Below are 14381 nucleotides of genomic sequence, written 5' to 3'. Positions count from 1 at the left end.
AGTTTATTAGTTTAATAGTTTAGTAATTACTATTCAGTTTATTAGTTTAATAATTTAGTAACTACTATTCAAACTTTGCATTTCAGATTTGCTAGTAGTTAAATAATTTGGTTTTGATAATATCTCAATATTCAAAATTAGTGACGGTAATTTTGTTTTATTTTATGTGAGTTTTGTATTTAATTTATGATTTCAAATTTAAACATTCCCCATGGGATCAATATTTGGGGCTTAAATAGAAAGTCTTTTATTACTTGATAACTATATATATACTTGATTAGAATCCCAACATTAATTGCTTAATTTTCATAATTATATATAGAGCATCAAGTTTTTGGCACCGTTACATGGCGAAATCAACTTTATAATTTTTACACAGCTATATTTCATTTCGGGATCAGCTAGCACGTCCATGGATGGAGTTTGTATTTTAAAGGAACAGCCTAAGGTAACCTTCCATAATGAAGACATACTACTTGGTACTACCAACCACAATCGCCCGCTCTACATTTTCATCAACATCAACAAATTTCTACTTTCTAAAGTTTTGGTAGATCCAAGAGCGTTGCTCAACTTAATGAGTCTACAGACATTAGTATATTTGGACATCGATGCATAAGAACTTACCACCAATCATGTGATGTTAAGAGGATTCAATCAGAAAGGAGGGATCAATAAGTTTATTGATGTGGGTTGGTGATCTAGTAGAAATCACAAAATTTCATTTTATTGACCCGGAGACTTCATTTAACACTCTACTTGGTAGACCATGGTTTCATGAACACAACATGGTTCCATCATCTTTTTATCAGTGAATCAAGTATTACAAAGAAGGACAAGAACATTGCATAAAGGAAGACCTACAACCATTCTCGATACATGAAGTAGGCATCCACGAAGACGTCGCACAGTATGCTCCTCCAAAGAGGATTGTCTTTTCTAAAGATGTTGTCTCGAATAAGATTGAAAATTCAAAGGGATTGCAAGAAAAAGAACACTCATCTCCGCTTCAACGAACTCCTACCACTCCTTTGCAATGAGTCAGTGGAGGTTCTTTTAGCCCACACATCCGAGATTAAAGCTGGGGACGCGCGAGGAAGAACTAACAAAATTTTTGAACAAACGAAGCCAACTATCAACATCAACGTGGAAACAAGCTCTAAGGAAGATAAGTCCGAAAAAGAAATAATGATCGTGAACCAGAAGAAGCCGCAGTTTGAGATTGTATTGGAGGATATGGAGAAAAGTGGATACGAGTCGATGTATGATTGGATCAATCACTATGTGCAAGCCATGACCTTAACTCTGATTCACTCTCATAAGGTTGAGGTCTAGATGTCAAGGAAGACAGGGGTGTTGGGTTGAAACCAATCAAGTTTTACCGTGCTTGTCCTCCTTCTAATTTTGAAACTCATGTAAACTTACAAGAGGATCTTTCTAATGAATTAATGGAATTTCCATTTGGATACTTTTCTCTGTGTGTACAAAAGCTAATTCAACAAGATTATGTATCAAAGTAGATGTCGAAGGAAAAATTATAACTTTTTTAGAAATAATGGAATGTTAAAGGTTGAGCTCTTAACTCGAAATAAGGTGTGGATTTGGTACGATAGGACTGGTCGATGATTCAAAATTTTGCATGGTTGTTACTAGTAGATTGGAAGAGGATTGCCTCGATGTTGAAAATCATTTATGCTGCTTCGTCAGAGTCTGAAGGGAAAATTAAAACAACAGTCGACAAGCTAAAAGAAGTTAATCTCGATATTGAGGAGTAGCCCCAACCTATCTTCATAAGTTCTCTACTCAGCGAGTAAGAGTCTACGAATTTAACCAAGTTATTGTCATAATTCAAGGCTTGCTTTGCTTGGAATTATGATGAGACGCCAGGATTATCTTCGGAAATTGTAGTTCACAGGCTTGAAGTGGACAAAAGTATGCCCCAATGAAACAATCTCTCAGAAGAATGGGTCTAAAAAATAGAACAGCAAGTCATCTCTGAGGTAAGAAAATTAATAGACGCTAAATTTATGCGAGAAGATCAGTACCCTAAATGGTTAGCCAACGTTGTGCTAGTTAAAAAGAAGAATGGACAAATTCGAGTGTGTATCAACTTCAGGGACTTAAACAAAGCAAATCCAAAGGATGAGTTCCCACTACCGATACTAGAGTTAATTGTGGACATCACGTCGACATATGAGATTTTCTTATTTATGGATGGATCGTTGGGATGCAATCTGAGTAGGATGGCTCCAGAAGATGTAAGGCTTAAAGCCATTAGAATGCCGATTTGAATCTTCTACTTCACAGTGATGTCGTATGGGTTGAAGAACGACGGAGCAACTTACCAACAATCCAAGACAAAGATTTTGGTTGGCCTCATCCACAACTAGGTGGAGTGCTACATGGATAACTTGGCAATCAAAATCAAGCAACGAATAGACCATTTGTATGATTTGAAGATCGTGTTCAAACGATTACGACAATATAATCTTAAGATGAATCCCTTAATGAATCCCTTAAAGTGCACCTTTTAGTGCACCTTTTGCGTTACCTCTAGAAAATTTCTAGGATTCATTGTCCATCATAGGGGAATCAAAATTAACCTAGAGAAGATTAAAGCTATCTTAGAAATGCCACCTCTTATAGCCTTGAAGAAACTATGATCCTTTTAAGATAAATTGGCATACCTATGACGCTTTATATTTAATATGTCAGGAAGGTGTCAGCCCTTTTCAACTTTACTTTAAAAGAATGTCAAATTCTTTTAAGGAGAATCGTGTGAAAGAGCATTCAAAGAGATTAAGCAATACTTAATGACACCTCCTATTTTGGTAGCCCTTATTTTGCAAAGACCTTTAATACTTGAGTCGACATCTGATACCAACGGAGGTAGAGTATCCTCCCATTGAGTAGAGTATCCCCCCATTGAGAAGCATTGCCTAGCTTTAATTTTCACCGCCTAGAAGCTTAGACATTACATGTTTTCTCATAAAGTCAACCTCGTTTCAAAAATTAATCCGTTGCAATATTTGATGACCCATATTATGCTTTTTGGAAGGTTAGTAAGGTGGTCAATGATTTTATTGCAATACAATATAAATTTCATGCCTCTTCGTGTTATCAAAGGGCAGGCTTTCGCGAATTTCCTTGTAGCGCACCCACTACTGGTCGGGTCCCTGGTCAATGATTTTATTGCAATACAATATAAATTTCGTGCCTCTTCGTGTTATCAAAGGGCAGGTTTTCGCGAATTTCCTTGTAGCGCACCCACTACTGGCCGGGTCCGCTCTCAATGACGACCTATCAGACAAACAAATAATGCATGGGGAACCGTCTAGTGCTAGATGTTGGGAAATGTATTTTGATGGAGCTTCATCAGCCAGAAAAGACAAATGATCACAAATAGTTATACCAGGGAAAGCAGGGATTGGTCTAATTTTTGTCACACCATATCAGGCAATGTTGAGATTTTCTTATCACTTGACAGAGTCGTGCACAACAATAAAGCAGAGTATGAAGCTTCAATCACTGGGTTAGAATTGGCAATATCAATTAAGATAACAAACATTGATATCTACGATGAATCATAGCTCATCATTCATCAAGTAGTTGGGCAATACAAGATTCTGAAACTGAGACTAGCAGAATATCACTAATACACGATGAAGTTGTTGGAGCTGATTCCTAATGTAACTCTCTACAGGCCTCGAGGAGGGAATGCTCTTGTGGACGCTCTAGCCAAGCTTAATAAGGATTTGGCATGTCCACCAAAAAACTCCATTGATATTACGGTAGAGGGACGTCAAGTTTTGTCACAGATTGATCTCGACAGTCTGCACAAGCTTGGAAAGGAAGAGATAACAGCTACGATAATTGACAATACTGAAGATTGGTGCAAGCCATTAATAGAATATTTGTAAACAATAAATCTACTAAATGATAAGTCATTGGCACATCAGATAACGAAAAGAGCTCTGTCATATGTTTTAATAGACAATGTCCTTTACAGAAGACCCTTCGATCAGATGCGGTTGAGTTGTCTGAGCAGAACAGATACACAAAATATTATTAAAAAAGTGCATGTCGGGTTGTGTGGTGCTCATCAATCAAATCCAAAGATGAAGATGAAGATTAAAAGGCTCATGGTCGGCAATGATGACAAACTATATGGAAATTGCTAAGAAATATCATCAGTGTCAAGTACATGGGGTGTTCTTGCACCAACCTTCGAATGTGCTACACCCAACAATCGTATCGTGGCTATTTGACTATTGGGGCATGGATGTAGTAGGTTCTATAGACCCTCCATCTTCGAAAGGACACATGTTTATTTTGGTAGCTATATAATACTTCTCTAAATGGGCAAAGGCAACACTGTTGTGGGAAGTTACAACATAACAAGCTCTTCAGTTTTTCAGAAATTAGATCATCTACCATTTTAGTGTGCCGCACTGGATTATTTCAAACAACGAATCAGCTTTCAAGAGCACCAAGATCAATAACTTCATCAAACAACTCGGGATAGATTGGAGATATTCTACGAGCTACTACCCTAGAGCGAACGGCCTAGCCGAAGCTTTCAACAAGATGCTCATACTAATTTTAAAGAAAACACTAGACAAAAGCAAAAGAGGATGGCATGAGAAATTATTAGAAGCTTTGTGGGCCTATAGAACGATGTTCAGAATTCCTACTCAATCTACAACATATGCGCTCATGTATGATTTTGAGGTCGTACTTCCATTAGAGTTTCAGTTGCCTTCTCTCAGAGTTGCGGTCATTAACTAGATTACAACAAAAGACAATGTCAAGCTCAGACTTGTAGAATTAGAGAGTCTCAAAGCTAAGCGGTTAATGGAGCAACAGAATTTGGAACTATACCAGACAAAGATGATCCAGGCCCACGGCAAGCTAGTTCGCCCAAGTACGTTCAAAGTTGGTAACCTCGTCCTTGTTCTCATAAGGCCTATTCTTGTACACCGCAAGATAGGTGGAAATTTTGAACCAACTTAGGAGGGACCATTCGTGGTGGAGAAAGTTTACTCCAAAGGGTCATACCATCTAGTAGATTCTCAAGGCGAAAGACCCATGTTTCTGATCAATGGACAATATTTGAAGAGTTATTACAAAATGTAATGTTTTGAAAGACGATACCTATTTTGAGAATAGCTATATGGCCAATGTCTGTGTCTGGGTCCAAAGAAAATTTGTAATAAATTTTGGTGAAACAAGATTAATTTTCATAAAATAAAATTTGCACATCTAAGTTTCTTATTCGAATCTTCAATTTTGCAAAGTCAAATTAAATAAATTGTTTGCATATGTACAATTTAAAATTCACTTACTAATGAACTGTTATTATTCTTGTTTGTTCAAATTTCACTAAGCTGGCGTTTCTCCCATTTTATATAGGAAGATATTAGGTCAGAAGTTGATCTTCGCTTTCAAAGACTGCTTGAACCTCGCACTAGATGAGGAGAAAGTGGTGAAGGGTGGCATCATAAACTTAGACATGAACTTTGGACAGGACGATGTAGACTATGAGGGCCCTCTGATGAACATAGTCAGTCAAAGAGAGACAGATGGATTAAGAAGTCATTAATCAAAATTAGCACAAGGGAGGATTCATCATCAATGGGGAAGAAGTTAGAGAAATTTCAAAACCTGATGGAGAGGATCAGCCACATACAGTCCATGATTATGACGTTGATAGGGGACTTAATCGATGTTGCTTTGGAAAGAGTCCCAGATGCAACACTAAAACACATGCAGCATAGGAACACTAATCATCGCAAACACCAGGATTTAGATCGACTGGAGAGAAGGCGTGCCAGAGAGGTAGCCAAAAAGCTCACTCAAATTCTCAAAGAAGTTCTCCACCATACTTTGAAAGTGAATTTCACCAGTGCCTCAGTTACAGAAGACGAGTCAGAGAGCCCCTTAGAGCCTCCGCCCCTAGAGAGTCTTGATGCACTAAAAATATATGCATTTTTAGACATATATTTATACTCCTTTTTGGTGATATTGCACTTTAAAGGAAGGTACTTTGCTTGTTTTTGGCTTCAGGTACAAGAAATGGACTTTTTGGTGGGTACAAGAAATGGACTTTTGGTAAAAAAAAAGTAAAAACGGTATAATTTGGAGCTAAAACGAGTAAGAAAGAAAATTTTGGCCTTACACATTTCGATATGTCTTTCATGCTTAATCTACTTCTCACTTCTCACATATTTTTAAATGAAATTACACTTTAAAGAAAGGTTGTTTTCATGCTTCTTTTGTAGGTCTATCTGTTAGGAAAGCAATGCAACTAAAACGGGGTGAAATAGAGCTAAAATAGAGCCAAGCAGAGCGAAAAAGTGGATTTGTTGCAGACCGGAGCCGACGGTGCACAGGATGATTATGGACTGATTTTTGGCGGTTTTGGATGTTTTAGAAGGCTCCCAAGTGATTCAAACTCCCCATGAAGTGATTAAATGTATCTAGACACTTGGAAGGCTCTTAAATGAAGGGATGTGTCTCTTGGAGTTAATAAGTGGTTTTTAATGAAGAGATGTGTCTTTTGTAGTGATTCAATGAATCTAGACACTTGGAGTGAAGATGTGTATCTCTTGAAGTGAACCTCTTGGGAAAAAGGAGGGATTTTGTGCCTTCTTAAAAAAGAGGGGCTAGCGCCTCTCATATTGGGGGGGTGTGAGTGTGTGTGTGTGTGTGTGTGTGTGTGTGCGTGTGTGTAAATGCAGAGTAAAGTCTTGTTTGTGGAGATGATTTTCTTAAAGAATTGTAAGATGAGAGGAAAGGAGAGAGGTTTTTTCTCTATTACATTTCTAAGAGAGAATTCAGTGTTGATTGTAAAGAGAGAAAGTGCTTCAAAGTAACTTCAAGAGATTTGCTTGAGGAGGAGATTAAGATAAGTTGTGTTCTTTCATTTATTTATTTTGTAAACTTGTTTATATATATATAATCCGTTCTGAGATATGGTGAAATGAAGAGATAATTTGGATGTGTCAATTTTAAAATAAAAAATAAATTGTGATGATTTTTTTGGTGATGATTTTTCCACTTTGTTCTTAATTTATTATTTGATTTGGCCAATTAAAATGTTAACATCTGTTGTGAAATATACTGTCCGGAAAATAGACTATGAGTTCTACAACAAAGTAAGAATCACAAAGAGTGTTTCGTTCATAGAATTGAGTGCAAATAAATAGGGATATATATATATATATATATTACTCGGCAAAAAATTAGAGATTTTAGGGTGACAAACTAAAATCCTCAATTTGGTTTTAGTGTTTAAGAACTAAAGCGAGAGTTAGCCCTCAGGAAAAGGGAAGTGAGAGCTTTGGAGTGAGAGCCAATATCCTCCCAACCTAACCACGAATTTAGAGACTAAACCTTAGATTAACTAATGATTCTCTATAACACTTGACCGAGGGTAGAAAATTAAAACTTCTCATATTTAGCACTGTACAAATTCAAACCATTTATCTTTATCATTAACCAAAAATTCATTGTAAAAATTCATTGTAGTGGGAAGCTTTCTTAACTTTGAACTCTTCGTCACAAAACTTTGTTTAGTCTTAGTAAATTTAACTTTAAAGTTTAGAAATTAATTTAGTAAACTTAGTTTCGTTAGCATACATTAAAACCACTTTAATCAACCTTCCAAACTAATTGCTTATAGTAGTAGCCTAAAATTAGCCTAAGGGATTTCTTACCTCGCTTCTTCGTGGGATTGATGTTGGGGTTTTTTAAGAAAGCTCTATATTCCTTGAAGCGATATGTGCACTTGCCTAGAACCACTAGTGAGTGAACTATTTTATATATTGTATATAACATTTCAATTTTATACATTAATTACTTAATATAAATTAGGTCAATTTATTGGTCATATTTTTTAAAACTAAATTACTGCGTAAATTCGGGTCGAGTCATGTTTTTTGCACTGTCCTGAGGACTTAAATTGACATAAAACACGCAGAAAAATAGCACACACTAAGGGCCATTAAGTCTACTTGACGAGCTTTGCGCAGAATGTCCAACATGCAAAGCAGATATACCGAGATAGACATCATTAGCAGGAGCATTAATGGAGTGCCCATAATGTATTGTTCTCCATTTGGAGAATTACAGAACTTTTGAGGAGTATACAGCAGCCTCGATGATCTTCAAAAGAGCGGAGCACCCCGATGTAGAGATGTACATACCTTGGTTTGTCGAGTGATCTTCAAAAGAGCGGAGCACCCCGATGTAGAGACGTACATACCTTGGTCCACAACAGCCATTGATTGCTTCAAGAGATGAGCCAAAGGAGCAGCCTGACAGTTGCAGATGATTCTTAGGTCTGAGATGGAAAAGATACACAGGGTCTGAAACCAAGAGTTCGAGCATTATGTTGAAATCCAAGGAAACTTTGTCAATATTCTATAAGAACTTGAGTTGGTATATGAAATTGATGAAAAGAAGATTCTCGACTGCGTTTTTTATTTAAAAGACAAAGGTCGAGCCAGACTTTTAAAGAAGAAGATATATTCAGAAGCACATAAATGGATGCAAGGAAATGGTAGGATAATCATCTAGTGTGATTGTTGTTACGACTTTGCAAAGAACAGGGAGAACCCCCATGAATTTTGAGACATGATGAAGTGGATCCCATGCCCTCCATAATAAATAGGATAATTAAGAGAATGGTGGCATGGCGTGTTCTGCTAGTAGATTGCATTCCAAACCGCTGCATCATTAAGATTTTTGAAGAAGGAGATTGTATTCTACCGCATATTGATCATCATGATCTTATCAGAATGTTTTATACCTTGTCATTCATGACCAAGAGCAACATTCTATTTAGGAATGAGATACAGATCATCGACCCCAGGGAATTTGGAGGACTTGTAGAGACCCCTCTGCCGGTAGGATCAGCGTTGATTTTAAAAGAAAATGGAGCAGATCTTGCAATGCACTGTATCTCTGGAGTTCTACGAACAATAATTTTAATTACATTATGAAGGATGGACGATAGCAAAGTTTAGAATGGGTATCAGCCAGACCCGAACATAGAGGGACTCCGACCGCTTGAACTGTGAGATAGTTTTAGTTACATTGTGCTCAATACCCTTGTTATTCTTATCCATGCATAAAGCTCGCTCCCTGCCTCAAAATCATTAAGGGTAAGACTCATTACCCCTTAAATGTCCGACGTCAAGCTTGCTTTGAAGAGTGTTCCTTCAATTTCTTGTTATTAAGTTCCTGAAATACCCTCGCATTGCTTCATAACCCCTCATCTAGAACCAATACACCTCAGGGATCCCAACCTCCAAGCCTCATCCTATAAGAACGTTTCATCTCCTTTACTTGACCAATACTCCTGATTTATACCAATAATTTTAAGAAAAAAGTATTTTAATTTAATTTTATTTTTTTACAAGCAACAGGTATATTATCCAACGGGCAACATAGATAAATAAAAAAGCTTGCATTGGAAAATGCAAGCATCATTTGCTTAATAATATACAAATATTTTTTACAACAATATGCACAACATAAAAATGTTTATCAAATACAACGTACGCAAGCTCACCTCCAGGCATCATCCTGAAAAGATTAAAAGGTGCTAAAAATAGCATTTGGAGGGGTACGGTACAATATAAGTTATACAGTAGATTGTTTGTGTGATGCTCTGTGCAGAAGGTTCAGAATTCTGACTTCAGAATCTTTATTCTAGGCGTGATATGAATATAATCGAAAGGATTTTCCTGCTCCACTTGAACGTAATCTCGTGTTTTCAGGACCTGCAGCAATTAAAACGATAAAGAAAATCTTACTTGTGATTTTTCCCCCATTTTCTTTTGTGCCAAAAAATACAAATCATAAATTTGATGCAGGAGAAATTTGCCAACTAAATCAGATGTCATCCACTTTAATCAAATCAAGCTGATTACATTGCGTTTATGCAAAGTGGCAAGAAAATTGCAAATCCTTCTGACATCTAAAATATTCATGCAAAATATTGTTTGCCAATATTGAACTTAGTGAACGCAGCTGGCACTTGTAAATTTAAAAATCTAAAGGAAAATTTAAAAAAAAAAAATCAGCAAGACCAAACAGTTCAATTGCAAAAAAATAATTATTGCGCAATGTTTAATGACTAGACGTACCAAGGTTTCAAAGAACATTCTTGATGCTTCTTTACGAGTTTTACCAGATAATAGACGATTTATCACAATGGATTTCCTCCCTTGCCCGGATTCTTCATCAAATAAATTTTTAAGATACCTTGCCACGCCCCTACAAATATGATTTATACAAAATTGCAAATTTAATGAGATTCTGCAGTTTACAGTACCTGATGACAAACTTTATAACTACAAAATAAGCTTCTGATGCACGATTGCTAGGTTTTAGTGTAAAGATAAGTCAAAAGTCAAATTATAGAAAGTATTAGATTAAGGACAACCTTGTGCGAGCAGACCAACCACTATTCTCCAGTGATTGAGCGTCCTCAGGATATGCATCATCATTTTCTGCTTCGTCATAGTCTGCATCATCATCGTCTTCATTTAAAAACCCTGGCAGACAGTAAATTGTGCCAAATCAGAGAAACAGCAAGCAGTAGTAAATTGTCATTTCAAGATGCATTAAAACAAAAATAAGATGCTAGCCGGTTAAGTGAAGTTCTGTAACATAAATCATCAGTTTAAACACTTGGAATTAAATTTAAGAAAATAATAATAAAGAGAGTCTACAGTTTGGTTGGATGAACATAACTAATAAAACATGTTTAAAAAGAATTATCACGCATGAATTACCTTGGTGAAAAAAACAATAAAAAATTATTTCTACCAGATTACTGTAAAGAAAAAAAATAAAAACTGATTCAAAGCAATATCCTGTCAATCTGAATTAATGATTGAAAACAATGGCAGAGAACTTCAAAAAAATCATTGAATCAGGCAGCCACACAATTTTGAGTTTTGGCAAAGGCAAAAGGCTATAGATAACTCCGTTGACTCGGGCAGTAAAGAGCCCACAAATTTGAGTTTCTACGAACAAAAGGAAAATAAACATGAATCGAACGAAAGATTAAAGATCATGTAGATGTAAAAAACTTTTGATCCTACGACGCCTTGGCAATCCACAGCCCATCAAGCTAACACCTCCATGGAGCCATGTGCTCAGCCAACTTGGAATTCCAGCACCCTTTTAGCTGCCAGAAGCAGTACGCCAACCACTATTTCCATATGGAATAATTTTTTGAAGTCTCGTTTGATTAAAATTAACTGGATCAATTATTTTCCAATTTTTTCCTCATTATGGAACATGTTTCTTCTATAAATAATAAACTTATTTTACCAATTATAAAAAGAAAATCTGTAGTATTCTTATATTTTTCATATGATATCAAGGAATTGTAATCAACAATTTGTTTGTCTATTAAAAAACAATTTAGGTATGGCTGATTCAAGAACAAAGAGGAAACATATAAAATTAAAATTTGGATCTAGCACTCCTTGTCATATATTTTTTATTGTGGTAAGGAGACGAATGGAGGTATATCTCAAGTCAAGGAGTATCTTATTGGTCCTTCCAATTTGTCAAAAAGAATTAATGTTATCAAAAATATAAGAAAGGATCTTTGGAAGGAAAAGTTACTTGCTTATCAAGGAGTAAGAAAAACTAAAAAAATTGCTTATAGAGACCAATGAAAAGATGGGTAATAAAATTGAAGAAAATATAGTCAACTGCTTTTGAACTGTGGTAAAATAGCTTTTGAATCAAGTTCTAAAACAGAGAGTATAAGCATATCTAAAATAAGAAGTTCAAGCATATCTAAAATAAAAAGTTCAATACAGAATTTTTTATACAAGAACCTCAAAAAGAAGTTGTTAGAAGAAATGATATGAGACAGGTGGGAATTAAAAAAATTTGTAAAAGAGTATCAAAAAAAGAACTATAAAATACATTGCTAAGCGGTTTTATCAAGCAAAAATCCATTTTAATGAAGCGAAGCTGGAGAGTGCAATTGAGGCGATTGCTTGATATGGACCAAGTTTTTGACCATGAACTTGTCATGAGTAACGAGTTCCTCTACTTGACAAAGAATTGCAATCAACTATGAATGATATGGAAGATCACAAAAAAAAATTGGGAAGTGATGAGGCGTATTTTTATGTCTAATAGATGGATTGATAACAGAGAGCAATCTATAATTAATTTTTTAGTTAATTCACCTTCACGTACTATATTATTGTAGTCCATAGATTCAGCTGAATATTCAAAAAACTGCAATGAAACTTTTTGAACTTTTAGATGCACAAATAGAAAGAATTTGAGAAACAAATGTGCTTCAAGTGGCTCCAGATAATCACTCCAGTCATATTCCTACAGGTTTATAATTTATTTTATTCATTAGCATATGCATATATAATTTATTTTTCTTTGAATTAAGGAATGTCAATACATTTTTTATTTAAGTGAAATATTAAGGGAAAAAAGGAAAATGTATTAATCTTATGAGTACATTGGAAAGATGGGTGAAGTGAAAAATACAATCCAAAACGATTTGATGTTAACATGCTACACATACAATCATGGACTCGTTCTTAACTTGATGAGGAAATATACTAGTGGTGAAGAATTGGTGAGAAGGGATATCACTTATTTCGCACCTTTATTTCTCTGCCTTACTGGCATATATAAACAAAAATAAATAAATTTAAAACATATGTTTGTTTTAGGATATTAGGATATATCCAGATTTAGAGTTGACTATAAAGAAAAAAAGACTAGGGAGATTTTCCTTAAGACTAGCTTTTTGAATGGCATGTATTACACCTTAAAGGTTATAAATTCAATTATGAATATGTTAAGATTAGTATATTATGATATGCGACCTGCAATAAGTTGTATTTACGATGCAATGGACAAAATCAATGATCCACTTAGTGGTGCATTTAGAGGAGAAGAAAAGAATGAGAAAAATTTTAGTATCTCTAAAAAGAGATGGAGGTGCCAACTTCTGCAGTCATTACATTAAACAAGATATTATCTTAATTCAGATATTTTTTATAAAAATAAATTTAAGATACAATCAGATGCACAATTGCTAGAAAGCATATATGTAGTTATCATCAAACTAGTAGAAGATCAAAATGAAAGAATGATAATAGATCAAGAAAATTTTATTTATAATCACACTAATGATCTTTTTGCAACTGAATATGCCACCCGCAATAGAGATAAAAAAGCTCCAGATATAATTGATTAAAACTCATACTTTATTTTCAATATTTAATTAAATATTCTTTGTTTAATATGACACTATTTATAACACTGATGTAGTGGGAGATGTATGATGCAACAACCCCAACATTACAAGAATTGGTTGTTAAATTTTAGGATAGATTCGCAAATGATGCTAGTTGAGAGAGAAATTGAAGCGTCTTCAAACAGGTTAATAATTTATAAAATTTAAACATATTAAATAATTTATATTTTTATGCATTCATTTTTTTATATTTTTTACTGATTATCCATTTAAAATTAAAACCATCTACACCAACCCATAAACAATTCAATTACTAGAAATAGGAGGGTCTTGAATACCTTTAATCTTCAAAATGAAAATACATAGTGATGGATCATGAACTCGACTGCCTCTGACCATATGAAAGAGGAAAGCCACCATATGTTAAATTCTTCATCCATGTTTATAGGATTATACAATCAAAATTACTAATGAGCCAACATCATAAATAACTAGCATTAAAACTACCAAATGTCATGAATTCTCTAGTTCTTAACTCGAATTTCTTTGTTCCTAAGCCTTCTTGCAAGTATATTATCAATCAGCAAAATTATCGAGAATATGAATATACTACTAATTTTCTTTCTACTCCATGTGAATTCCAAGATAGGAACATAGAAAAGATAATTTGTAAGGCAAAGAAAAATGTTGTCCTCCACCACCGAAGCTATAAAAAAAAAATCCTGAAAGGAAAGAGAAAAATGATTGATCTATATCTTCTTCTAACAAAAGCACAATCATGTTGTTCTGCTTTTACCTTAAGGTACCTAAAAAATTTATTTACATGTACTTTCAAAGGGACTCCCTTGGGGCTTTCTGAAGGCTTACCTATTCCCAGAATTCATTGCAAATTTCAAGGGGTGTCAGTCATTTTCAATATGTTAAGAAGTCCAAAGATGTGATTATTTATATACACTACCATTGAAAAAATAGTTTGTTATTCTATTCAAACAAAATATCGACGTTAAAATTAAAAACTGACCATTCATTTTTTGATTATTTCTTTCTATTTTTACTACAATTAAAAAAAGCAATTAAATACTCGTAAAAAATACTGCTTTGAATTTGATTATAACAG

General features: G+C 34.7%; 1 protein-coding gene across 2 annotated transcripts in view; it reads right to left on the bottom strand.

Annotated features, from left to right (window-relative positions):
- Positions 1-9453: 9453 nt before the first annotated feature.
- The window catches only part of LOC110037112 (sister chromatid cohesion 1 protein 4-like), a 34977-nt gene continuing 30049 nt past the window's right edge, over positions 9454-14381 (bottom strand). For both annotated transcript variants that reach the window (XM_020741693.1, XM_020741694.1), the window contains 3 exons: positions 10454-10565; positions 10155-10284; positions 9454-9788 (listed from right to left, as the gene is read on the bottom strand). In XM_020741693.1, coding sequence (XP_020597352.1) covers positions 9690-9788; positions 10155-10284; positions 10454-10565 — 341 coding nt within the window. In that variant the 3' untranslated portion in view covers positions 9454-9689. The remainder of the gene's footprint in view (positions 9789-10154; positions 10285-10453; positions 10566-14381) is intronic.

This window comes from Phalaenopsis equestris, unplaced genomic scaffold (assembly GCF_001263595.1).
Source record: "Phalaenopsis equestris unplaced genomic scaffold, ASM126359v1 Scaffold215374, whole genome shotgun sequence".
Lineage (NCBI taxonomy): Eukaryota > Viridiplantae > Streptophyta > Magnoliopsida > Asparagales > Orchidaceae > Phalaenopsis > Phalaenopsis equestris.
The sequence above is the reverse complement of the archived record's forward strand: the minus strand, read 5'-3'. Positions and strand labels throughout refer to the sequence as shown.